This window comes from Phyllopteryx taeniolatus, unplaced genomic scaffold, assembly GCF_024500385.1.
Source record: "Phyllopteryx taeniolatus isolate TA_2022b unplaced genomic scaffold, UOR_Ptae_1.2 contig_24, whole genome shotgun sequence".
Lineage (NCBI taxonomy): Eukaryota > Metazoa > Chordata > Actinopteri > Syngnathiformes > Syngnathidae > Phyllopteryx > Phyllopteryx taeniolatus.
Window position 1 is genome coordinate 1697339 of NW_026903162.1, and position 26849 is coordinate 1724187.

The 26849-nt window shown below is 41.3% G+C and overlaps 1 protein-coding gene across 7 annotated transcripts in view; it reads left to right on the forward strand.

Moving 5' to 3' along the window:
* Positions 1-52: 52 nt before the first annotated feature.
* The window catches only part of slc22a18 (solute carrier family 22 member 18), a 32275-nt gene continuing 5478 nt past the window's right edge, over positions 53-26849 (forward strand). For 2 of the 7 annotated variants that reach the window (XR_009787027.1, XM_061764962.1), the window contains exons 1-10: positions 53-626; positions 6608-6705; positions 6798-6943; positions 9138-9270; positions 10657-10769; positions 13452-13562; positions 15176-15276; positions 19519-19620; positions 23903-24023; positions 25025-25123. Coding sequence is in view for 5 of the 7 variants with exons in the window: in XM_061764962.1 (XP_061620946.1) it covers positions 471-626; positions 6608-6705; positions 6798-6943; positions 9138-9270; positions 10657-10769; positions 13452-13562; positions 15176-15276; positions 19519-19620; positions 23903-24023; positions 25025-25123 (1180 nt within the window). In the remaining 2 variants the exon portion in view is untranslated. The other 5 variants (XM_061764964.1, XM_061764965.1, XR_009787028.1 and 2 more) reach the window with 5 other exon arrangements.

The following is a 26849-nucleotide window of genomic DNA, read 5'->3' on the forward strand; positions in this document are numbered from 1 at the left end:
ATATAATTTTTTAATATGCCCAAACGCGGCATCTTCCATCCATTATTTTCCGAACCGCGTAAATAAATCAAATGAAGTAGTTGTGTGAAAACACAAATGTTAATTGAATGCGTCTGTTCATATCGCTGAGATTTTTAGTGGTCATCGATTCCTTCTGTATTTGAATTAACTCAGAGCTCCGTTGTTGCTGTTTTTTTTCTTTTGTTTTGACCAACGAACCACACTCAACGATTAGTTAAGTGTTTTTTGTAAAAATTTCAGTTTAGCGTTTGTTAGTTTTTTCACATTAGTTTCGGTTTCCGTTCCAAAGTTCAGCTATTATACATGACGAGTTTACTGTGGCCGTCGTTCCGTACAGGTCACCTAACGACCTCTCCTCTTTTCCTAAATTGAGTTTGACTCAGCAACCCGTGTCTATCCGTTAGACGATAATACAACACGGTTTTTTTTATTTTGTTTTATTCGGCAACATGACAAGAAGAGTTGAAACCAGCGATGAAACGGCTTTGGTTAGCTTGAAAGCTAACGCTGCGACTCAACTGAAGAAGAAAACAACAATTAAAGTGATTTATCTAATCGCTGCTTTGGACATAACATGGATGTTTCTACAGTTCTCCATAACGCCGGTAAGTGTTTCTGTTACGTTGGACGAGTTTTCGATGATTGCCTTCAAGTGCAAGTGGGGGCTCTTCCGGAAGTGATTCGGAATCTTTTATTGGTGCTGTGGTTTTGAGCAAAACAGAATTAATAATACACTTCTAAATTAACGTTTGGCATTACAGTATAATGGGATATTTTCAACCTGTAGATACAATTTATTCTAAAATAGCTTTGATTGGTTTCCTGCTTGGGCGTAATGCATAGCATACATATATGAAAACTAGATACGCCAGCGCGCTTTAGTAGCCCGGCTAACCGACGTGCCTAAGTGGCGGCCATGTTGGAGAGGTCGTCGTTTTGCATGCATAGAAAGTAACTGTCGTTATTTGCTAATTTCGGAACCTATTTTCATGAGGGTTACAGTTTTGCGAATGCTAACAATACGCAACATTTGAATAAACGTGCATATAGACACACACACATGTATGAGGAATACCTAATTCCTTTGTCGTAATTGGATGGCGTTTTAAAAAGCCGTATGCTGCACAATGTTCTTTTGGTTTTCTTTCCGCCCACACAAGTGGAATGCGCTGATGACTTTGACCTCCCTAGCTTAGCGCCCCCGTGGGCATAGAACCATAGGACCATATTAAGAAGACAGATCCTCAGTCACCTCACCACACATCAAAAATAATAATGATAACATCCATCCATCCATTTTCTGTAGTGCTTATCTCACTAAAGTCGCAGGTGAGCTGGAGCCTATCCCAGCTGACTCTGGGTGAAAGGGAGGGTATACCCTGAACTGGTCACCAGCCAATCGAAGGGAACATGAAGGCCACAAAAAGACAATCAGCCTGTTTTTGTCCTGATTTTGACCCTTTCCGACCAAGCATGTCATTCGCCAGGCAATCTGAAGTCTTATAAGATTATCCTGTAAGATTGTCCTTTGGTCTGATGTGTGTTTAAAGTAGATTCGTCCCGATTTTAGGGTCAGAAACAGGTTGGGGCTGACAATCTTAAATAATGAATGTGTGTTCAATATTTAAAACTCTTCATGTGTGTGGGGAACGCCGACTACTCCCGAGTCATGAGGCTGAGAATGGTGACGTGAAACAAAATGTAGCTAATCAAAGAAGCACCCAAGAACACGGAAACAACTGTAAAAATGCAAACCAAAATGTCTTAACCAATGTCGCCGTATGTAGAAAAGTGGGTTCCCCAGACGGTAAGAAGTGTTGTCCAAAGCAAGTCGTTTTTGAGAACATCACCATTTTACAAGGTTCTCGGCTCCGGCAATCTTTGGGAACAAACATTAGCACGTATCCAGAAGTGTTTCTTCTTTGGTTTTGTGAGATCAACATACAGTAAGTACAACAGAAGAAGTTTTATGTGTGGTCTGCTAGGTTGAGATTCTTGGAGCACACCACACATATGACGACCAAAACTGTTGAATGATTTTTAAAAAAATCTTTTATGTGTGGGTCTGTAGCAGATGGAAAAAATCTTTGAAGAGTGGGAAAAACCTTTACGTATGTACCAGGCCTTAGACAAACAAAGTTCACACCTGAAAACCTTTTTTTTTTTTTTAATGTGGGAAGAAACCGGAGTACCCGTGGAAAACCCATACAAGCATGGTAGACCATGCAAACTCCACACAGGAAGTTTGGAGCCCAGATTTGAACCCCCAACCTCAGAATTGTGAGGTGGATGTGCCAACCATGGCTCCATAATAATAACAATAACAATAATCATATCAATGTATAGTTTTCAAGCTAAAATATAAGCTGCCATATGACATGCATACGCTTAATAACATGAGACCTGCCGTTAATTAGTAACCAGTATGCTCGAGACAAATTACTGGTTTGCAATATATACAGTGCCACCAGAAAGTATTCACACCCCTTCATGTTTTCCACATTTTGCTATGTTACAGACTTATTCTAAAGCTGATTTGAGTATAGTTTTCTTTTCTTTTTTTTTTAATCAACATAAAATATCCAATAATGACAAAGTAAAAACATATTTTCAGACATTTGTGTAAATTTATAAAAAATGTAAACTTTCAATTATAATAGCGCCATAAGTATTCACACCCTTTGCTATGACACTGAAACTGAAGCTCAGTTGCATCTGATTTCCACTGATCATTCTTGAGCTGCTTCTCCAACTTGAATGGAGTCCACCTGTGGTAAATTCAATTGATTGAACATCATTTGGAATGGCACACACCTGTCTATATGAGGTGTCATAGTTGGCAGTGCATATCAGCACCAAGCAATGAAGTCTTAAGGAATTGTCTGCAGACCTCCAAGACCAGATTGCATTAAGGCACAAATCTGGGGAAGGATACAAAACAATTTCAGCAGCACTGAAAGGTCCTGAAAAGCACTGTGGTCTCGATTATTTGGAAATGGAAGAAGTTGGGAACTACCAGGACCCTTCCTAGATCTGGCTGTCCGACCAAGCTGAGTAAGCGGGGAAGAAGGGCCTTGGTCAGAGATGTGAACAAGAACCCTATGGTCTTTAAGGCAGAGCTCCAATGTTCCCTTACGGGAATAGGAGAACCATCCAGAAGGTCAACCATTGCTAATGCACTCCACCAATCAGGCTTTTATGGTAGAGGGGCCAGACAGAAGACACTTCTCACTAAAAGGCACATGGCAGCCCGCTTGGAGTTTGCCAAAAGGCACCTGAAGGATTCTCAGACCTGCAGAAACCAAATTCTCTGGTCTGATGAAACCAAAATAAAACTTTTTGGCCTGAATTGCAAGCTTCATATCTGGAGACGAAGTGGCACTGCTCATCATGATCCCTACTGTGAAGCATGGTGGTGGCAGCATCATGCTGTGGGGCTGTTTTTCTGCTGCAGGAACTAGGCGACGAGTCCGCATGAGGGTAAGATGACAGCTGCAAAATATAGAGAAATTCTTCAAGAGAACCTGTTCCAGATTGCTCTGGAACTCAGACTAGGTGTTGATTCACCTTCTGACACGACAATGACCCAAAGCACATAGCCAAGATAGCAAAGGAGAGGCTTCAGGAGCAGCCTGTGAATGTCCTTGAGTTGCCCAGCCCGAGCCTCCACTTGAATCCAATCGAACATCTCTGGAAAGACCTAAAAATGGCTGTCCACCAACGCTGCCCATCCAACCTGACTGACCTTGAGAGCATCTGCAGAGAAGAATGGGAGAAAATGCCTCAAAACAGGTGTGCCAATCTCGTAGAGACATACCCAAGAAGACGAGGCTGTGATTGCTGTCGAAGGTGCTTCAACAAAATATTAAGCCAAGGGCGTGAATACCTATGTACCTATTATGTTTAAATGTTTAGATTTTCAATTAATTTGCACAATTGTCTGAAATAATTTTTTACTTTGTCATTCTGGAATATTATCTGTAGATTGTTTTAAAAGAAAACTATACTCAAATTAGCTTTAGAAAAAGTCTGTAACAGCAAAATGTGGAAAATGTGAAGGGGTGTGAATACTGTCTGGTGGCAATGTATATGCAGTGGCTGAAATAAGTATAAGAGGTCACCAATTTTCTCACTATATATATTTTCAAAGGTGCTATTGATGTGAAAATTTCACCAGATGTTGGAAACAACCCATGTAACCCATACATACATAGAAAGTAGAACAAATAAGATCAGAAATTAAATTGTGTGTAATAATTTGAAATGAAAAAGTATTGAACACGCCAACTGGTATTTAAAGTATTCACACTAGTTTAAAGTATTCACACCCCCTGATGCTGCCACCACCATGCTTCACAGTAGGGATCATGATGAGCAGTGCCTCTTAAACTAGTCGCTGGTGTGATTTTGGGCCCATTCCTCCACACAAGCAGTCTTCAAATCTTGAAGGTACCGTGGGCTTCGTTTATGGATCTTGAGTTTCAGTTCTTTCCATAGTTTTTCGATTGGATTCAGGTCAGGTGATTGGCTGTGCCCTTCTACCAGCTTTATTTTTTTCTTTGAAACCAATTGAGAGTTTCCTTGGAAGTATATTTTAAACCATTATCTTGCTGAATTGTCCACCCTTGTTTCATTTTCATCATCCTCCAAGATGGCAGCAGATTTTTTGTCAAGAATGTCTCGTACATTTGCCCATTTATCCTTCCTTCAATAATATGAAGTTTACCAGTGCCATTTGCTGGAAGCAGCCCCACACCATCACGTTCCCCCCGCCGAACTTCAGTGTTGTTATGGTGTTTTTAGGGTGATGTGCATACCACCGCCATTTCTCCTCCAAACATGGTATCCATTATGGCATCCAAAGAGTTCAATTTTGCTCTCAGAAAACCAGACTATATTCTCCCAGCATTTAACTGGCTTGGCCAAATGTTGTTCAGCAAACTTTAAACAAGCTTTGACATGCTTTTTTTTTTTTCCCAGCAATGGGATCTTGCGTGGTAAGCATGCATACAGGCCATGGCGGCGGAGTACATTACTCACTGTTCTCCTTGTGACCACAGTACCTGCGAATTCCAGGTCTTTTTGAAGCTCTCCACAGGTGGTCCTTGGCTCTTGGACAACTCTTCTGATTATTCCTTCTAATCCTCTGTCAGAAATCTTGGGAGGCGGACCTAATCGAAGCAAATCTATGGTGGTATGATTGGCTTTCCACTTATGTATTATGGCCCCAACCGTGCTCACTGGAACGTTCAGAAGCTTAGATATGCTCCTGTAACCAATGCCATCATTATGTTTTGCAACAATTAGTTTGTGATGGTCTTGAGAGAGCTCTTTGCTCTTACCCATGATGAGATGTGTCTTGACTCACACCTTGGCAATGAGACCTTTTTGTAGGCCATGAATTAGGACTGAACTTGCTGATATTAATTTGCACTGACAAGGGGCTGGATTGCTTTTTGATTATTGATAGATTTTAGGTGTTATCTTGGCTTTCCATGCCTTTTTGCACCTCCCTTCATGTGTTCAATACTTTTTCACTGTGTCATTTCACATTTTTACACCAAAAAGTTAGACCATAACTAGCCCAGCAGCCTGGCATTGTCAGTAGTCACAGGTATAATTACAGTTACATCTCAATAAATTAGAGTCGTGTCAAAAGCTTAATTTAGTTCGGTAGTTGAATTAAAAAAGTGAAACTCATATTTTAGAGATGCACTTCAAACACTCAGACTGAAATAGTTCATGATTTTTTTTTCATATCTACAGGATAATTTTGATAATTAATTAAATGTACCATCTCTAGAAACTAGAATATGATATAACAATCAATCGAGAAACAATGAAAATGATTGTTAATGTAGAAATTTAGGAAGGAATTTGCACTCTGAGAAGTATTTTCCTTTTGTCTCAGCAGCTTGAGGAGTGTTCGGAAAAATACTCAGATGCTGCTCTGCTACACTCGGGACCGTGCACTCTGAGAGTAAAGTTAGGGTGCCAGGGTGACTTTCTGTATGCACGCTTCCTTGGTCGGAATGAATGCGAGAAAGAGGAGCCGCTTAGTGGCTCTGCGCTCAACAATAACGCCGAGTAGTTTAGCACAGCTCCTCATCATCAGAGGTTGATACAGTAAATATAAGATGACGTATTGTCATTTAGTAAATACTGAACCGTGACCACTGTAACGAACGATTCAACACGCGCATGTATTGACACACACACACATATATATCTATATATATCTGATCGGTCTGATCTGTGTCAGCCGATAATTAGCATTTTATGCTGATCGGCTTTAATGTCATAATTCGCTCCGCAAAAGACATTTACTCCACGTCGCCGTCGTGTACAGTATATTCAAATTATTTGTAGCCTTGTCGCTTGTCTTTTGACGTAGTACTGTAAATATCTGACCACCAATAAAGTTATTTACAAAAAACATGTCGGCAGTGTGGGAGACACAAGACGTAATGCCCGGATCAGACTACAAGACAAATTTGGTCTTTTACGAGGTCATACTACTGCAATCAAAGCTCTTTTTTCCCCACAATAAACATGTTAAAGTTTGTCTGTTTTGTGCTTCTAACAGTATTTGGCAAAGAAACTGGGTTTTGACACTTTGTGGTTTGGTTATTTACAAAGCATGGTTGGTCTCATCCAGCTGTTTGGGGGTCCTTTGTTTGGAAGGTAAGTACAGGCAAGCTTCGTTTAGATGTTTTAAGACCTTTGTCATGAGCAACCTAAACACGTGTTGTAATGTTTCCTTTCATGTATGGCAGGTTCGCAGATGTTATCGGGGCCCGAGCGGCACTGTCATTGGCGTGCACTGCAAATATTGTTTTCTTCATTCTGCTGGCTGTAGCAGACTCTCCTGTCATGCTTTTTGTCCACAAACTCCCCACAGTTGTAATGCATGTTCTACCAGGTGAGTCTCTTTTGTATTGCAAATCTTATCCACCAGTGTGATTATGTCACACATTGAACTTCTGTTACATAATTTGCTGTATATTCCGTCTTTGTACCTCTACTGTCGGTTTTGAGAGAGTACGTTGTTGTAATGTTGAGCTCAGTATTAATTTCGGTTCACAATTAAAATTATGATTTTGGTCTCCACATATGGTCTTTCCAAAAGTATTCTAAAAATGCTAAAAGTTGCTTCTTTTTTGCTGAAGACACAAACATTTGGTTTAAAAAAACAACAACAGTTCAACTTTTATTTCCAGGTTTTACACAAGGATCTGATCCACAAAATAGAGAAGTGTTTCCCAACCTTTATTGAAAAATATCTCAGGGCACACCATCAAACATAAATGTCACAAAATGTAAACAGAAATAATGATGATCTCGTCACAATTTACTCCCACATTTTCATACTTAGTTTGTGCTGTCATGACTTATTCAGTTGTATGAATGGAACAGGTGGACACACGGGTTAATTGTATCTTCTGCCATCTAGTGGATGAACATTAAATTTTTCTGCCTGTCACAATATGTTGCCGCCATATTGAAACTACAGGCACCATAAAGGACAAGCAGCACTAAACGCGGAATAACTATGCTGTTCCCTGCTATTCAGAACAGAGATTGAGACAGCGGAGGAGATCATCATCTTATTACCATACCCCAGCAAATTGCACTACTGCAGCAACATAATGTAGGACTGTGGATATCCAATGGAGACAGTTAGACCATTGACGAGAATGCAAAAAAGGCAACTTAAGCAGCTGAGCATTCAAAAGACAAACATCGGGCTAGCCTTCCCCAGGTGGAAGGAACTCATGAAGGAGAAGGATTTTAAAAGGTGACGCTGAAGTTGCCAACTTCCTCCTCGACAAGTAAGGGCTCGGAAAATATGAACTTTCCAACATGTTCATGTGAGCAAAATTATGGAAACGTGACTTACAAGTTGTTTGCCGGGGTTGTCCTATTACATTGATTATTCAAACAATAAAAAGCGACGAATGTCTACGCAGTACGCTCAGTTTCAGATTTAAGTTTTGACTGTGAAGTCGACATTTCTACTAGAGGTGTAGCCGACATGAATACCAGAAAACTGTCCACGCGTGGAAAAACAGGCAAGTGTTAAGATGAGAGAAGTTGGAAAATCAATCAGAACCTTTGGATAAGTATTCATTCAGTATACAACAAGCAACTAAATATTAACTGTTCAAAATAACTAAATTATTAATTAAATTTATTAATTAAATATTCACTTTTGCTGAGAAATTCTTATTTCATTGAAAATAATGCTATCCTCAAAGTTTTGTAATCAGATTCAGATGTAAATTCATGGAAATAAAAACTTCAGCTCTTGTCTCATAATCATCTACAATGGGAAAGAATTCCATCTACAAAGCTTCAACAATTGGTGTCCTCAGTTCCCAAATGTTTATTGAATGTGGTTAAAAGAAAAGGTGATGTAACACAGTGGTAAACATGACCCTGTCCCAGCTTTTTTGGAACGTGTTGCAGCCATAAAATTCTAAGTTAATGATAATTTGCTAAAAACAATAAAGTTTATGAGTTTGAACATTAAATATCTTGTCTTTGTAGTGTATTCAATTAGATATAGGTTGAACATGATTTTCAAATCGTTGTATTCTGTTTTTATTTATGTTTAACACAACGTCCCAACTTCATTGGAATTGGGGTTGTATTGTTTTGTATTGGGGTTGTACATTGAATCCACAGCAAAAATAATGGTCCTCACTGTTCCAACACCTTTGGAGGGCAGCATACAGTAGGTACAGGAAATATTTCTTATCATTGCTAGAAAGATTATCAGAACAATTTACAACTATGATGACTGAGAATACTGCGATTAGCTGGCAACCAGTTCAGGGTGTACCCCGCCTCTCGCCCAGATTCAGCTGGGATAGGCGACCCTAGTGAGGATAAGCGGTACGGAAAATTAATGAATGGATAAATGAATGACTGGGAATAAGTGTGTTTAATACTCAGTTGCCGTATTCCACACCAATCTGACAAACTTTAAATTTCTTGAGGACTTTCAGGTGTAATGGAGATTTTCAATTAAGCACCAGCAGAAGATCATTGGTGATATAAACAGCTCCTGAATTAACCTCCAATTTTTATCACTTTCCTCTGTTTGTCTGCAGCTTCTCAGATGGTAGTAGCAGACCTTTCAGAACCTGAAAAACGGGCCGATGCGCTATCCAAACTAGGTCTTTGTTTTGGCTTTGGAATGATAGCTGGCTCCACTTTAGGTGGCCATCTCGTCACAAGCTATGGGTGAGTGTCACACTGTCACTAACTGTACTGTAGTAGGGATGTACAACTATCTATGTTTCACGGTTTGGTTTTATTACTATATTCATCTCACGGTACAGTAATGATTGCAATATTGTGGGAAAGCTCACAGTATTGCAGTTGCGAGTCTTCCCTGTGGCCGCTGCGGACCGGGGCGTCGGCTTCTCTAACCCACTGTAGCTGATTCCAGCCTTACGGAGCATGTCGGGGCCATGGGTCTGCGCTTGGCAGGGACGGACGCCGGCGTGAAGGGCGTCTCTCCCCCGATCGCTTGCGACACTCAGACAAGCATAGCGCCGGGAGGGACTCGGGGCCCCAAGGTGGAATCGATGTGTCTTTGATCAATTTGTCCTGCAATTCGCATTAGGTTCTCTCGCTCTGTCTCTCAGCTTTTTAAAAAAAAATTCATTTTTATTTATTTTTTTTTTTTTTTTAATCTGGCGATTCACGTTCACCCCTTATAACCCAGTTACATTCGGCAAAGTGACGTTTTGTCCGCATTACTTCCGCATCCCAACGCAGCATTTCAGTCACATGGGCCAGTCAGTCAATCAGTGTATTTATTGTAGATACTCTAATAAGGAAGTCGAGCGCTGTAGCAGCCTGGCTACGTGCCGTGGCTATGTATAGCCGGCCCAAAATTAAAATTTAAGCACAACGGCTCATTGTTCTATACTGAGACAAGACCACGACGATATCGAGGCACTTGTAATAGCGCAATATTGTGATATTTTGAATATTGTAACATCCATACATACAAGTAATTTTTTTTTTCAGGCACCACCTCTGAGTATTAGCGAACTGGGAACTACAAAAGTTCTATATATTGAATTTGTATTTCTATCTCTTCATAATGATTGAATGGATAAAGAACATCAGACCATGAACTTAGTGACTCTTCGCTCAAGTAGACAGAGCGTTTAGATTTTGAATGTTTTTATTGTGGCGGCACGGTGGACGACTGGTTAGAGCGTCAGCCTCACAGTTCTGAGGACCCGGGTTCAATCCCCGGCCCCGCCTGTGTGGAGTTTGCATGTTCTCCCCGTGCCCGCGTGGGTTTTCTCCGGGCACTCCGGTTTCCTCCCACATCCCAAAAACATGCATTAATTAGAGACTCTAAATTGCCCGTAGGCATGACTGTGAGTGCGAATGGTTGTTTGTTTCTATGTGCCCTGCAATTGACTGGCAACCAGTTCAGGGTGTACCCCGCCTCCTGCCCGATGACAGCTGGGATAGGCTCCAGCACGCCCGCGACCCTAGTGAGGAGAAGCGGCTCAGAAAATGGATGGATGGATGGATGTTTTTATTGTATGTATGCGAGTTTGTTGTGTTGTCCTGCTAATACTGAATTTATCTTTTATTTCCTAGGGAGAGATTTGCTGCATACAGTGGCGCTGCAGGGAGCACATTAAGTTTGCTGTTGGTATTAAGCTTTATCCCTCAAACCACTAAAGTTCAATCTCCAACAGCCAAAACAGAGTGTAAGACGCACCCCAACGTAATGTTTTTTTGCTTCCTCTTTAAAAAAAAAATTTTTTTTTAACAAATTTGTACAATAACTAAACGTTTGATTAGAAAATAGGTTGGTGAGTTTCAATGACTTCAGTTTTCAAGTTGAGGTCATAAGTAATTAATATCAGAATCATCTTTATTTGCCAAGTATGTCAAAAACACACAAGGAATTTGTCTCCGGTAGTTGGAGCCGCTCTAGTACGACAACAGTCAATTGACAGAGAATACTTTTGAGACATAAAGACATAAAAATGGTAATGCCGATATATATATATATATATTTTTTGACAATTGTGAAAATGATGTAGAGACCTCGAGCAATTTAGAGCAGTTTGAAATGACTAATAGAACAATAGTCTGCAACAGTGTCAATTGTGCAAATGATGCAGCTACTTCTCAAGCACATGAGTGGCCAGTATTGGTCAACAACAGATATGCAAGTAGTGCAAAGTGGCGAGACTACTACAGTGAGTGCACGAATAATGTATAATTGGCCCGACACAGATGTGACAACAATCTCAAGACAAAATTGGCAGCATGTTGCAATGGAATTGTAAATTAACTGTTTAAGAATTTAATGGCAAGAGCGAAGAAGCTGTTGGAATGTCTGCTAGTTTTAGTTTGCATTTTCTGATCTTGCGTACCCGAGGGAAGGAACTGGAAGAGGTGATGACCACGATGTGGAGCGTCTAAAAGTATTTTGCATGCTCTTGTCTTAGTTCTGGCAGTGTGCCAGTCCTCACGTGTGGGTAGGAGGGTGCCGACAATTTTTTCAGCAGTCTGTTGCAGTCGCAGTTTGTCCTTTTTTGTGGTAGCACCAAACCAGACTGTAATGGAAGAACACAGGACTGATTCGATGACTGCTGTGGAGAACTGCCTCAACAGCTCCTGTGGCAGGCTGTGCTTCCCCAGAAGCTGCAGGAAGTACATCCTCTGCTGGGCCTTTTTGAGGATGGAGTTAATGTTGGCCTCCCACTTCAGGTCCTGAGAGACTGTAATTCCCAGGAACTTGAAGGTCTCAACAGTTGACGTAGGGCAGTTGGACAGCGTGAGGGGCAGCTGGGGCGAAGGATGTCTCCTGAATTCCATAATCATCTCTTCAGTCTTGAGCTTGTTCAGCTCCAGGTTATGTCGGCCGCTCCACTTCCTGTCGATACGCAGACTCGTCAGTCTTTGATGAGGCCCATGACTGTGGTGTCATCTGCAAACTTCAGGAGTTTGACAGCCGGGTGCGTTGAGGTGCAGTAATTTGTGTAGAGAGAGAAGAGCAGCGGAAAGAGGGCACATCCTTGGGGCGCCCTTGTGCTGGTGGTACGTGTAGATGAGGTGGTGTCTCCCATCTTCACGTGCTTTTTCCTGCCTGTCAGGCAGCTGTAAAACTACTGGCAGATGGCAGGCGAGATGCTGAGCTGGAAGAGCTTGGAGGAGAGGAGTTCGGGGATGATGGTGTTGAACGCAGAGCTGAAGTCCACAAACAGGATCCTCGCGTAGGTCCCCGTGCCGTCGAGGTGTTCTAGGATGAAGTGCAGTCCCATGTTGACTGTGTCATCCACAGAGCTGTTTGCTCGGTAGGCAAACTGCAGGGGGTCTTGCAGGGGACCTGTGACCCTCTTGAGATGGTCCAGCACAAGGCGTTCAAAGGACTTTATGACCACAGATGTCAGGGCGACAAGCCTGTAGTCATTCAGACCCAAGATTGTAGGGTTCTTGGGGACTGGGATGATGGTGGAGCATTTGAAACAGGATGGTACCTCGCACGGTTCCAGAAATTTATTGAAGATCTGTGTGAAGACTGGAGCAAGCTGGTTCGCGCAGACTTTGAGGCAGGATGGGGACACAAGGTCTGGGCCTGCCGCTTTGTTGATTTTTGTTGTTGTTTGAAGATATGTCTCACATCCTGTTCGTGGATGTTCAATGCAGGAGGGGGAGTCAGAAGTGTGATGGTGGTCAGTAGTGCAGCTGGGTGGGTGTGGGGCATGAAAGTGTCCTTTTCAAATGTGCAGTAGGTGTTCAGTATACCATTATTATACACTGCGCCTCCAAAAACATTGGCGCAGCGAGGCCAGTTCATTTAGTTTTGATGTAGACTGAAAACATTTCGGTTTGACATAAAAATATGAACATGAAACGCATGCTCTCGATAGGGTTTAAGTCTGGAGATTGACTTTGCCAGTTGCAAACTTTCCACTTATTTCCCCTCGTTGGACTCCTTTGTTGTGTTATTTTTATTTCTTGTCTCATATTTATATTTTGATGCCAAACCCAAATTTTTGACATCCAAAGATGAACATGAAATGCATACTTTCTATAGGATTTAAGTCTGGAGATTGACTTTGCCAGTTGAAAACTTTCTACTTATTTCCCTCATTGGACTCCTTTGTTGTTTTATTTTTGATTTATTGTGTCATATCCTTTGTTGCCAAACCCAAATGTTTTCAGTCTATTGCAAAAAGGAAGGGATAGGCCTCACATTTCCTATACCCGAAGGAGGCTGTTGTATTAGCCTGCTATCTTCTTTATAAGTTTACCAGATGAATTTTCTCAAATGTTTCTACGTTGTCAATCTTAGAGATTATCCTCAAATATCCATGTTCTCATCACTTTCAGTTATACTTGTCTCATAATTGTCATATGTTGTGAATCCACTGCAGCTGATACCAAAAGCAAGTCCATCTTCAGTGTGGGCCAGATCACAAGACTTATGAAGTGTGCAGGCGTGACACCAACGTTCCTAATAAAGATTGTTGCAGGTTTACCATCAAGTAAGAGATTTTTATTTTTTCCTGACAAAATTGTTCAGTATGTTATACACACGTCACAATTAAAGTCCCCCCAAAGTCACCCAAAAATGTTTTGTAAATTTGACACATAAAAGAATAACAAAAGAGTCACGTTAAAAGCCGGACAATGAATAAAAATAAGAATGTGAAAAAAGGCTTCAAAATGGTCAAAACTTGAGACATTCTTTCAGCTTCCAGACACTGTGGGCGTGTCTCTAACCACTGTCAAATTGGCAAGGGGGCGCAGGACGGCGTATCCCGTCCGGTTCGCCGCTGCCTCGCTACACAAACGGCGGGGGAGACAGTGGCTGTCATGGTCTGTGTTTTGGTTTGGGTTGTGTTTAGTTTTGTTCCATGTTTTCCTGTGTTCCATGTTTGTCGTGTGCTCATTAGGTTGTTGTGTCCACCTGGTCTCGTCTACTTTGTGTCGACCAATCAGCTCTCTCCAGCCACTCGTGTCTTGTCCAGGTGTTCCTCGTTGTCTCGTCAATTTGTTTGTATTTAGTTCCCTGGTTTCTTTCAGTTCTTGTCGGTTCATTGTCGTTGTCACGTCTTTGCCATGTCATAGTCGTCAGTTGTCTACATCATTGTGGTATGTCATTGTCAGGTGTCACTTTCCCTATCTATTCCACATCTTACTCACAGGTCATAGTTTGTTTCCAGTTTTAGATATTCAAGTGTTTCTTTGTTACTTTGGTTTGATTATCTGTTGTGGGACTTCGTTCAGTTTTGCTTTAGCCAATATCCTTGTTTTCCCTTTTTGAAGATTAAATATTATTATTTTGAGACTCCCGCACTCCTGCCTTGCCTCCCTGCTTCCCTGCAATTGGGTCCACCATGTTCTTGCCTTGCATTACTCGCCTTCGCCCTAACCACGTACGTGACAGTGGCCCAGATAACACAAAACACATCACACTTCAGGGACGATGTATTTTATCGAGTTGCAGGCATAATTTGATGGCTAACTGCACGCTAAACCTGTATAATTATGTGACGTTAGTATGAATAAGGAAGTGGCAATTCCGCCGAATTAATGGGGGAGGGAACGAGTGCCAGAAAGTATACGACCCAGCCTGGTTTCATCACGGGGATAGTTTTTAGCCCTGCCCAAAAAATCCAGCCAGTTGAGAAGGTGAAAAACAGTTTTCAGCTATATCTCAACAATTCAGTACTATATAATTTTCAGTCTTCATCTATATTTTCAGCACTTCAAACTTATTTAATGCATTTATAAACAAATCATGACAATGCCTTTGGGGGGACTTTAATGTTACACATCTGAGAAGTCTGGAAAACATGCAAAGTCCACAGAGGAAAGGCCAAGTTAACAACAATTTTGTTCTTGCTTTGTTGTCGATATAATTGGGGCGATGTCCCTACCAAAAAAAATCGGCCTTGGTTTGAACCAAGTAACCCAATCTGAAAAGTGTTTGAACGTACATTTGGAAAGCAAAAAGTCATCGTCTGCTTCATTTATACTTAACATAATTTCGGACTACTTGATAATAAAAGTACTCAGATAAGGATTAAGGTTAACTTAAAAAGTAAATCCAAAGGAAGAAGAAAATGTCAGTTTTGCTGTTGTCTTTGTTCAGGCATTTTCCAAGTGATGTTCTCTATAATTGCATTGGAATTTTTGAAGTTGACACCTGAGCAAAATGGATATATCATGGCATATTTTGGAATAGCCCAGCTGGTGAGTCATTATTAAAAAAAAAAACACTTATACTGGACATGTTTTGAATATGAAGTTAAAGGTGCAGTGGGTAATAGGGAAAGAAAAACACTATCATCTATGTTATATCTCTCTCCATGACCTGACAGTGAAAATTTTATTTCAATGATCTTTTGAAAACTCATCCCTCTCCGGCCTCATCTAATGCCTCAAATTTAATTTTCATTATTATTTTAAAAAGTCTCCATGATGGAGAGAATTGTCCAATTAGATACTGTACATACTGGAGGTGTGGCCTGGGAGTGTGTCAATCTTTTTCTCGTGTACGTGCATTTACGCCAGAAGGAAGCTCTGGGAGCAATGGCCCATGCAGAGGCTTGCGGCAGTAAATGTTCGCACATTTTGCGGCACCGGCATAAGGTCTTGGCTCCTCGCGGTGTGAAATACGTCACTAACGGCTCACACTGGCTTACCGCCGGCTCATCGTGGCATATTCGACCTGCTGCTCATTCCACGACATCGTATGAGTTTAGAAACGGCTTGTTGTTTTTGATAGTGGTCAATATACAGTACAGTACATTAATACGTGTAAGTAAGATCATTCATCCATCCATCCATTTTCTGAGCCGCTTCTCCTCACTAGGGTCGCGGGCATGCTGGAGCCTATGCCAGCTATCATCGGGCAGAAGGCGGGGTACACCCTGAACTGGTTGCCAGCCAATCGCAGGGCACATACAAGCAAACAACCATTCGCACTCACATTCACACCTACGGGCAATTTAGAGTCGTCAATTAACCTACCATGCATGTTTTTGGGATGTGGGAGGAAACCGGAGTGCCCGGAGAAAACCCACCCAGGTCGGGGAGAACATGCAAACTCCACACAGGCGGGGCCGGGATTTGAACCCTGGTCCCCAGAACTGTGAGGCTCCACCGGGAGGGGGGGTAGTCTGGTGACTCATGGACCCATTGTTGTAATAGGCTATACTGTACTGTTTTCACCTACTACTGTCTATGCAGAGCCAGTCAAATTACGCCCACGTGTTTCCTAGGCTGTTGCGGCTGACTACCACCTGTCAATCACTCCTCAGCTAACTGTACTAGAACCTGTAGATAGATGGCCAGCCGGACCAGAGTTAAGACGGACAAGAAAAAACAACCTCCAAAACGAAAAGGTGCTGCTGAGAAGTTGAGAGAGAAAAATGAAATCCCTCAAGGAAGTAGCAGCCACACAAGAAAATACCGGAGTTATTTGGCGGTTGTTCGAGTTTGGCTACCCCCACACAAGAGTCCGTTGCCAGCACAAGCGAGCCTGGCCCTCAACAGCTGGATATCGACAAACACGAAAGTGATATAATGGTAAGTTATGTTTGAAACATGTTTTGGTGAAAATGCTTATTTAGCTAACATTAATTTGGTTGGTAATGGCGCGAAGTGCCAACTATAGCCTTGACGTGTTAGCTGCCTGGGCCTACATTTCACCGAGTTCAAAATTAGCATTGTTCAATGACCAAATGTTTCCTATATTTATCAACCTGCTTACTGATACATTTAGTTTCAGGTTGAAATCAACCTGTTACTGTCTTTGAGCTGACTCTGCTACAAAATGAATATGTACGCGTCCCATCCTTAAAACATGGGATCATCAGCAACCACAACAATCAGTAATTTAATTCTAGAGTGTGTATTAGGCCAGGACAGATTGAGATAAAACTGCAATATGATATGATAAATAAACATGTATAGCTACAAGATATAATTTGTTCACACATCTTTATTAACTTTCTCATTTATCTTAGTTCAGGTTGTCTTGCGATAGGTTTATTGTTCAAATGTTCATCATCTCTTGAGGATGAACATTTGATATATTGTGCATTCTTATTGAGTACGTGTCTGGCTTAGTCAACCCTTCTGTACAGTATGTCATGTGACTCAAACTTCAATAACGTGTATATCCATATTTTGTTGTCTCTCAATCATAGGCCTGCATGCATGTTCCAGAAGGGACTCCCGAGAGGACTACGACCCTCAAATTGTCTACAGTTCAGTGTCAGAGTCTGGTGCGGGTACCACTAGTGTTACACTGGCTCCCTTTATTGTGACAATCCCTGTATTAAATGTTCAAAATGTAAACAATGTTACAGTGACTAAAACTTTATATATATATATGTATATATATATATATATATATATATATCCAGTACAGTATATTTGTTGAGTACAGTTCAGTTGTATAGAACTTTTAAATTCAATCCAGTTGTATTTCAGAATTTTAGAATTGTTTGTTTCCAAATATTTATTTAGGTCCTATTTTTATTTAACTTTTGTGTTAAAAATAATGTAATTGAATTCATTACTTATGTACATTTGACTATATTTAAGAACACTGTTAATGTTCAAACTGTATATAATGTTGCAGTGGCTTATAATACTATTAAATGTACTTTTTAAGAAAGAAACCTCTGGCTCGTTGTTGATGAACACTGACTATGATGCAACTGTATTTTAATCTTGGTCATTCTGGCGGTACTTGGAGATTCAAGTATTTTTGGAGGTGGTACTTTGTGTGAAACATTTGAGAAGCACTAATCTACATCAACCATTTCAACTCGGCCTCCCCCATTAAAAAGCAACACAATGGTGAGTACTTTATATACTGTAGTGTCATGCTGGTTCCATGTACCTTGCATCTCTTCTAGGACCAGTAGAAGGGGTGAAATCTAAATGAGAAAGAATGAGTGAATGAGGTGTGTACTCACACTTTATGACTTAATTCTCCTGGGTGTGTAGATGGTAGTCCTTACTCTGTTCCTTTTATCTTTGTTTATATTTTTCGTTTTAGGTTAGTGAGATTATTAACTAGCGCATCAAATTCATTTATTATAATTTTTTTTTATCATCGGAATACATAAAATTTGTGTTGCCGGCTGGCTGGCTCTCCACGGCGCGCATGAACTGAATCATGAACTCTCCATGTCTCCCGGGCACTTTTTCCCTCCAGTGCGATCCTGGGTCACGTCGCAGAAATATGTCCTTATCACACTATGTGATTACTCTGAACTCCGTCTGTCAACTCTCTCCTGTAAAGCAAGATGTCATGGTGATCAGATTTTGTGTTTGTGAAATTGGCTATCCATTTTTACAAATACAGCATCTATTTTTTTCTGATGTCCACATATAAAAGCCGTTTAAAAAAAAAAAAAGTATTTTAAAAAATTTCCTCATACCCGTCCCATCAACAAAAATCTAAAGAATACGATATGGTACAATTTTTTTCTGTTTTTATTCTTGTACACATACTTTACACGCAGGGTTGCTAAACTAATTTTTGTCACGCGGCATATTGTAGTAATGATTTCCCTCAGAAGGCTGTTAAGACTATGTCTAATTGGCTCAACATATTACCCATACATACACAACAAATTGGTGGATAACTGATTTTTAAAGCAGGAGTCAAAGACAATAGTGTGCTCAGCGATTTTTTTAAGTTCCTATAAAAACGGGTTTGCTAACAAAACATACTTTTGCGACAGCTCAACATTTTTTACGTATGACAATTTCGAAGTTTAGGTTCAATTTTTAGCAAGAATCATGGTAGTTGACACAGTTTGCTTTCACCTGTGATTTTCAGTTTCTAAAAACGTGTGTGTGCGTAAATGCGTGTGTACAGATCTATACTATTTGTACGATTATACTGTGCATAGCGTACCTCCTCGTCTGCTACCCAGCGATGTACTCGGCCAAGGGCTGTAGTCGGCCGGGGTCACAAATAGCCGTGTTCTCCTCTTGGTAACTGAACAACAAAGGATATAAATTCACCGGACATTGTTTCTATACTACATTGTGGAGTATTGACATTTATAGCTTTTATCAAAGCTACTTGTTGCAAAATGGTGCTAAGAATTAATGTAATGTTCATGTTAATAACTTTCTAACTATAATGCCACGAGTTAGTTTGCCACTTATATACATTATGACTATTATTATTATTTTTACTGACTGGTGAACAAGACATGGCGAAAATGGCAAAGTTGCTTCTACAAGGTGACCACAGTAAAGCCATCCGGTCACTTACATGTGCACGCCTGCGAGGGGCGTGGATTCGGCCAGAGGGGAGTGGGAGGGAGTAGTGAAGTGAGGCTACATTCAAATCTTACTAGCAGTTTCAACACTACACACTGCACCTTTTAATATTATTTTGTTGCACTGACTGCTCTAATCTAACTGTACAATGAAGTTATTGAATCCCAATCATTTGTTCAGGTGGTTCAGGGAGGTGTGATTGGGCGACTTACAGCAAAATACACTGAGAGTTCACTGCTACTTCTGTCTATCGGAATTTCTGCTTTTGTGGGGCTCGCTCAGGTACACACACTGTACATGCACACTGAAAAACACACGCACCATGATGTTGCATACCAAACTGGTCTATTGAAATTAAAGGTTTGTCTTAATAGGTTTTTCTCCTGATATACTTTTGTCAGCCCTTCTATGCTTCTCTTTTGTGAATACACAACTGCTACAATAACACATGCTGAAAAACAAGCCATTATTTTCTTGTGATAATAGTTTTACATTGAGATGCGACACATGGCAAAGGTAGAGGTGGCAAAGGCCAAACAAGAGGCATATGATGACATGTATGGCAGGTTGGACACTAAAGAAGGAGAAAAGGATCTATACAGGCTGGCCAGACAGAGGGATAGAGATGAGAAGGATGTGCAGCAGGTTAGGGTGATTAAGGCTAGAGATGGAAATATGTTGACTGGTACCAGCACTGTGCTAGCAAGATGGAAAGAATACTTCGAGGAGTTGATGAATGAGGAAAATGAGACAGAAGGGTGAGTAGAAGAGGCAAGTGTGGTGGACCAGGAAGTGGCAATGATTAGTAAGCGGGAAGTTAGAAAGGCATTAAAGAGGATGAAAAATGGAAAGGCAGTTGGTCCTGATGACATTCCTGTGGAGGTATGGAAGCATCTAGGAGAGGTGGCTGTGGAGTTTTTGACCAGCTTGTTCAATAGAATTCTATCGTGTGAGAAGATGCCAGAGGAATGGAGGAAAAGGTTACTGGTGCCCATTTTTAAGAACAAAGGTGATGTGCTGAGCTGTGGGAACTTAAGAGGAATTAAGTTGATGAGCCACACAATGAAGTTATGGGAAAGAGTAGTGGAGGCTAGACTCAGGACAGAAGTGAGTATTTGCGAGAAACAGTATGGCTTCATGCTGTAGGTGTGACAGATGAATTTAAGGTGGAGGTGGGGCTGCATCAGGGATCAGCCCTGAGCCCCTTCATGTTTTCAGTGGTGATGGATAGGCTGACAGATGAGGTTAGACTGGAATCCCCGTGGACCATGATGTTTGCAGATGACATTGTGATCTGCAGTGAAAGCAGGGAGCAGGTGGAGGAACAGTTAGAAAGATGGAGGCATGCACTGGAAAGCAGAGGAATGAAGATTAGCCAAAGAAAGACAGAATATATGTGCATGAATGAGAGGGGTGGTGGGGGAAGAGTGAGGCTTCAGGGAGAAGAGATAGCAAGGGTGCAGGGCTTTAGATACTTGGGGTCAACCGTCCAGAGCAATGGTGAGTGTGGTCAGGAAGTGAAGAAACGGGTCCAAGTAGGTTGGCACGGGTGGAGGAAGGTTTCAGGTGTGTTATGTGACAGAAGAGTCTCTGCTCGGATGAAGGGCAAAGTTTATAAAACAGTGGTGAGGCCAGCCATGATGTACAGAAAAGAGACAGTGGCACTGAAGAAACAACAGGAAGCAGAGCTGGAGGTGGCGGAGAGGTTCGCTCTCGGATTGACCAGGTTGGATAAAATTAAAAATGAGCTCATCAGAGGGACAGCCAAGGTTCGATGTTTTGGAGACAAAGTTAGAGAGAGCAGACTTCGATGGGTTGGACACGTCCAGAGGAGAAATAGTGAGTATATTGGTAGAAAGATGATGAGGATAGAGCTGCCAGGCAAGAGAGATAGAGGAAGACCAAAGAGAAGGTTGATGGATGTCGTGAAGGAAGACATGAAGGCAGTTGGTGTTCGAGAGGAGGATGCAGGAGATAGGCTTATATGGAAAAGGATGATGCGCTGTGGCGACCCCTAAAGGGGCAAGCTGAATGGAAAAGAAGATTTTCTTGTGAGGCATATACAACCGAAAAAACAGAATACAATGATTTGCAAATCATGTTCAACCTATATTTCATTGAATAGACTACAAAGACAAGATATTTAATGTTCAAACTGATAAACTTAATTGTTTTTAGCAAATAATCATTAACTTAGAATTTTATGGCTGCAACACTTTCCAAAAAAGCTGGGACAGGTGGCAAAAAAGACTGAGAAAGTTGAGGAATGGTCATGAAACCCTGTTTGGAACATCCCACAGGTGAACAGGCTATTTGGGAACACGTGGGTGCCATGATTGGGTATAAAAGGAGCTTCCCTGAATTGCTCAGTCATTCACAAGCAAAGATGGGGCGAAGTTCACCTCTTTGTGAACAAGTGCGTGAGAAAATAGTAGAACAGTTTCAGGACAATGTTCCTCAACGTACAATTGCAAGGAATTTAGGGATTTCATCATCTACGGTCCATATCATCATCAAAAGGTTCAGAGAATCTGGAGAAATCACTGCATGTAAGCGACAAGGCCGAAAACCAACATTGAATTCCCATTTCAAATTATTTTTGGAAACTATGGACGGCGTGTCCTCTGGGCCAAAGAGGAAAAGAACCATCCGGACTGTTATGGACGCAAAGTTCAAAAGCCAGCATCTGTGATGGTATGGAGCTGTGTTAGTGCCAATGGCATGGGTAACTTACACATCTGGGAAGGCACCATTAATGCTGAAAGGTACATACAGGTTTTGGAGAAACATATGCTGCCATCCAAGCAACGTCTTTTTCATGGACGCCCCTGCTTATTTCAGCAAGACAATGACAACCGTGCTGGAGCCTATCCCAGCTATCACCAGTTCCCAAACGTTTATTGAATGTTGTTAAAAGAAAAGGTGATGTAACACAGTGGTAAACATGACCTTGTCCCAGCTTTATTGGAACGTGTTGCAGCCATAAAATTCTAAGTTAATGATTATTTGCGAAAAACAATGAGGTTTAACAGTTTGAACATTAAATATCTTGTCTTTGTAGTGTATTCAAGTTGCACTTAGTGCTGTAGCGCCGAACTGTATTTACTGACATTGGTTTTCTGAAGTGTTCCTGAGCCCATGTGGTGATATCCTTTACAGATTGATGTCGTTTTTTGATGCAGTGCCGCCCGAGGGATTGAAGGTCACGGGCATTCAATTTTGGTTTTCGGCCTGGCCGCTGACATGCAGTGATTTCTCCAGATTCTCTGAATCGTTTGAATATATTGTGGACCGTAGATGATGAAATCCCTATATTCCTTGCAATTATACGTTGAGAAACATTGTCCTTATTCTGTTCAACTATTTTCTCACGCACTTGCTCACAAAGAGGTGAACCTCGACCCATCTTTGCTTGTGAATGACTGAGCAATTTAGGGAAGCTCCTTTTATACCCAATCATGGCACCCACCTGTTCCCAATTAGCCTATTCACCTGTGGGATGTTCCAAACAGGTATTTGATGACCATTTCTCAACTTTCTCAGTCTTTTTTGCCACCTGTCCCAGCTTTTTGGGAACGTGTTGCAGCCATAAAATTCTAAGTTAATGATTATTTGCGAAAGACAATCAAGTTTTTCAGTTTGAACATTAAATATCTTGTCTTTATAGTGTATTCAATGAAATATAGGTTGAACATGATTTGCAAATCATTGTATTCTGATTTCATTTATGTTTAACACAAGGTCCCAACTTCATTGGAATTGGGGTTGCACATTGGATTATTTGTGTTTATGTCAGTACAAAGTGGAACCTCGGGTTACGAACAATTCAGGTTATGTACAAAATTTTGGTAGAAAGCTTACCTCTAGTTACGTATTACTTTCGGTTTGCGAAGGTTCTTGGTATGGACGGACGGAAGGTTCTATGTTGTACTTCTACTTGCACTGCGTGGAGATCATTGAGTCTGTGCATAATCCTTGGATTACTGAAAAGTATAGTCTGTTCTGCGGTGTAAGGCGGAAATCTGTTCTGGGGGGATGTTCCGCCTCCACATCCTCGATCATCCAATCACAAATCCAATAGCATTTGTGATTGACGTCGTTAAAAAAAAGTCAGGAAATCATTTTATTTTTTTATACATATATTCCGAATCATAATGAAGAAGGCTCTTAATTGATGAGCTGTAGTCCTCCTCCCCTTTCCCCTCCTTAGTTAAAGTTAATGAGCAATAAACTGTTACCATATTTATTTAGTGTTTTATTTCTTTAAAATTGTGTGTTTCAATTACTTATATATTGCACTATATTTATTTTTAACCACACACTGATAAAAAAAAGGTAAGTGTATATTAATTTAGTGGCTGGAACAGATTAATTGCATTTCCATTCATTTCAATGGGAAACTTTAGCTTGTGTTAAGAACGTTTCTGGATAGAAACAGGGTCACGGAACCAATTAAATTGGTAACCCGAGGTTCCACTGTATTAGTACGTCATCTAACTCTAATTTCAAGTAAATGTTTATTAAGAATTGAAAACAGCCCTCTGAAAATGTCTTCTTCCTGCAGGCGTACATGCAGAATGTGTTCCAGTTCTGCCTCACTGTGGTCCCCATGATGTTTTCTCTCAGTATGTTTAATGTCATCACAGACAGTTTGCTCACTAAGAGCGTACCTTCCTCTGACACAGGTAAGATCCTGCTGAGTTGATGTACGCAAGTCAAAGGTATTTGTGTCGCTCCCAGACACAACGTGCAAAGTTCTTCATCTGTTTTTCATAACAAACTAATTTACTGTACGTTTTATAAAGGAAAAGCATGCAAAACTGCTAATGGAATGTTCAGTGACATTTTCGTGTTTACTTTAAGTCAATGAAATTCATTTGGACACAACTCTACATGCGAGATTCACAACAACAACAAAAAAAACATTATTTCTATCAGGTTATTAAGTGATACCTCTTCTGCATCCTTGTCCAGGGACAATGTTGGGATTGTGTGCATCCGTTCAGTCTCTACTTCGTACAGTTGGACCGACCATTGGCGGCTTTCTCTATGTGAACTATGGCATTTTTTCCATAGGCTTTCTTCAGTTTATTGGCAATAGTGTTATGTTTGTGTACCTGCTGCAGCGTCGACTCAACAAGAAAGCCGAATATAAGGAATGATACTCTTAATGTTTTCAAATCTTTTTATCTTCCAACGAGTTGACAAATATTGAGATAGGTTGTTTCAACTCAATGGGTAATGTAAACATATTTTACCCATTTTCAAATATGTACACAAAATAAGTTTAAATTACATTTGTATTGTTTTATTCACATCAGTAGTACTGTGTTGTATAGTTGAATCAGTAAAATTTTTTCCATACAATTTGTCAGTGTATAACTCCAGGACGGGATCTCTGGTGGGAGGGGCTCACATTTAAACAGAGGAGCGAGGAAGTTGCAAATAAACAATTCATTTTGGACGCTGCTGTAAAATTTTGTCATGCCAGTGGACTTTCTGCCATGCACACAAAAACCTTTGAAGCAAGTATTACCACAGTTACTGGCACAAGTTCACTAGGAATGTGTACGAGTGGTACACTGGAACTGGAGAACATGTTGGTGGATGTTGTAAACGAAAGGGACACCTTACGGTGATCTGGAGGTGCTGATGCATGCTTTTATCTGTTTTACCTGTCGTTTAGAATGCTGTAATGCCCTGCTCTCTGGTCTTCCCAAAAAGAACATTTCCACTCTAAAACTACTTCAGAACTCAGCTGCTCGTGTGCTGACGAAAACCAGAGGTTGTGAACACATGACACTGATTTTATCACTATCTTATAATTGATGTGCTTAACGGCTTGTTCCGCGTGTCATCCTTTTCCATGTCATCCTTTTCCATGTAAGCCTATCTCCTGCATCTTCCTCTCTAACACCAACTGCCCTCATGTCTTCCCTCACTACATCTATCAACCTTCTCTTTGGTCTTCCTCTAGCTCTCTTGCCTGGCAGCTCCATCCTCATCATCCTTCTACCAATATACTCACTATCTCTCCTCTGGGCGTGCCCAAACCATCGAAGTCTGCTCTCTCTAACTTGGTCTCCAAAACATCTAACCTTGGCTGTCCCTCCGATGAGCTCATTGCTAATCCTATCCAACCTGGTCACTCCGAGAGCGAACCTCAACATCTTCATTTCCGCCACCTCCAGCTCTGCTTCCTGTTGTCTCTTCAGTGCCACTGTCTCTAATCCGTGTATCATGGCTGGCCTCACCACTGTCTTATAAACTTTGTCCTTCATCCTAGCAGAGACTCTTCTGTCACATAACACACCTGAAACCTTCCTCCACCCGTGCCAACCTACTTGGACCCGTTTCTTCACTTCCTGACCATACTCACCATTGCTCTGGACGGTTGACCCCAAGTATCTAAAGTCCTCCACCCTTGCTATCTCTTCTCCCTGTAGCCTCACTCTTCCCCCACCACCCCTCTCATTCATGCACATATATTCTGTCTTACTTCGGCTAATCTTCATTCCTCTTCTTTCCAGTGGATGCCTCCATCTTTCTAACTGTTCCTCCAGCTGCTCCCTGCTTTCACTGCAGATCACAATGTCATCTGCAAACATCATGGTCCACGGGGATTCCAGTCTAACCTCATCTGTCAGCCTATCCATCACCACTGCAAAAAGGAAGGGGCTCAGGGCTGATCCCTGATGCAGTCCCACGTCCACCTTAAATTCTTCTGTCACACCGACAGCACACCTCACCGCTGTTCTGCTGCCCTCGTACATGTCCTGTATTATTCTAACATACTTCTCTGCCACTCCAGACTTCCGCATGTAGTACCACAGGTCCTGTCTGGGTACTCTGTCATACGCTTTCTCTAAATCTACAAAGACACAGTGCACTTTTCCATCAACATCCTCAAGGCAAATAATACATCTGTGGTACTCTTTCTAGGCATGAAACCATACTGTTGCTCGCTATTCTGTCCTGAGTTTAGCCGCCGGTACTCTTTCCCATAACTTCATTGTGTAGCTCAGGCATGCCCAATGTCCGGCCCACATGCCAAATCCAGCCCATGTCCAGATTTCCTCCGACCCGAAGCATCATGTCATAAAATCAATAATATGTGGCCCGCCAGCACAGTTTCCCACAGTAAAAATACACACATACAAAAAAAAAAGCAAGTGTATATTTCACCAGAGGGTGGCAGTAGACCTGTGGCTGCACTCTCGTCATGTAACCCCTCTGTGAACTTTCACCCCTGTGGTATGTTTTAGCCCATTTCTAAAATGGCAATTGAAACTAAAAAGAGGAAAGTTGACAACGAGGGCCGCCGTTTCCAGCACAAGTGGAAATTGGAGTATTTTTTCACTGACATACGAAACAACTGTGTCTGCCGAATTTGCCAAGAGACTGTGGCTGTTTTCAAAGAATTCAATATTAAGAGGCACTACCAGACGAAACATGCTAACAACAAGCTAACGGCGAACGAAAAACTGAAGCAACTGCAAGCTGTTTTGCTA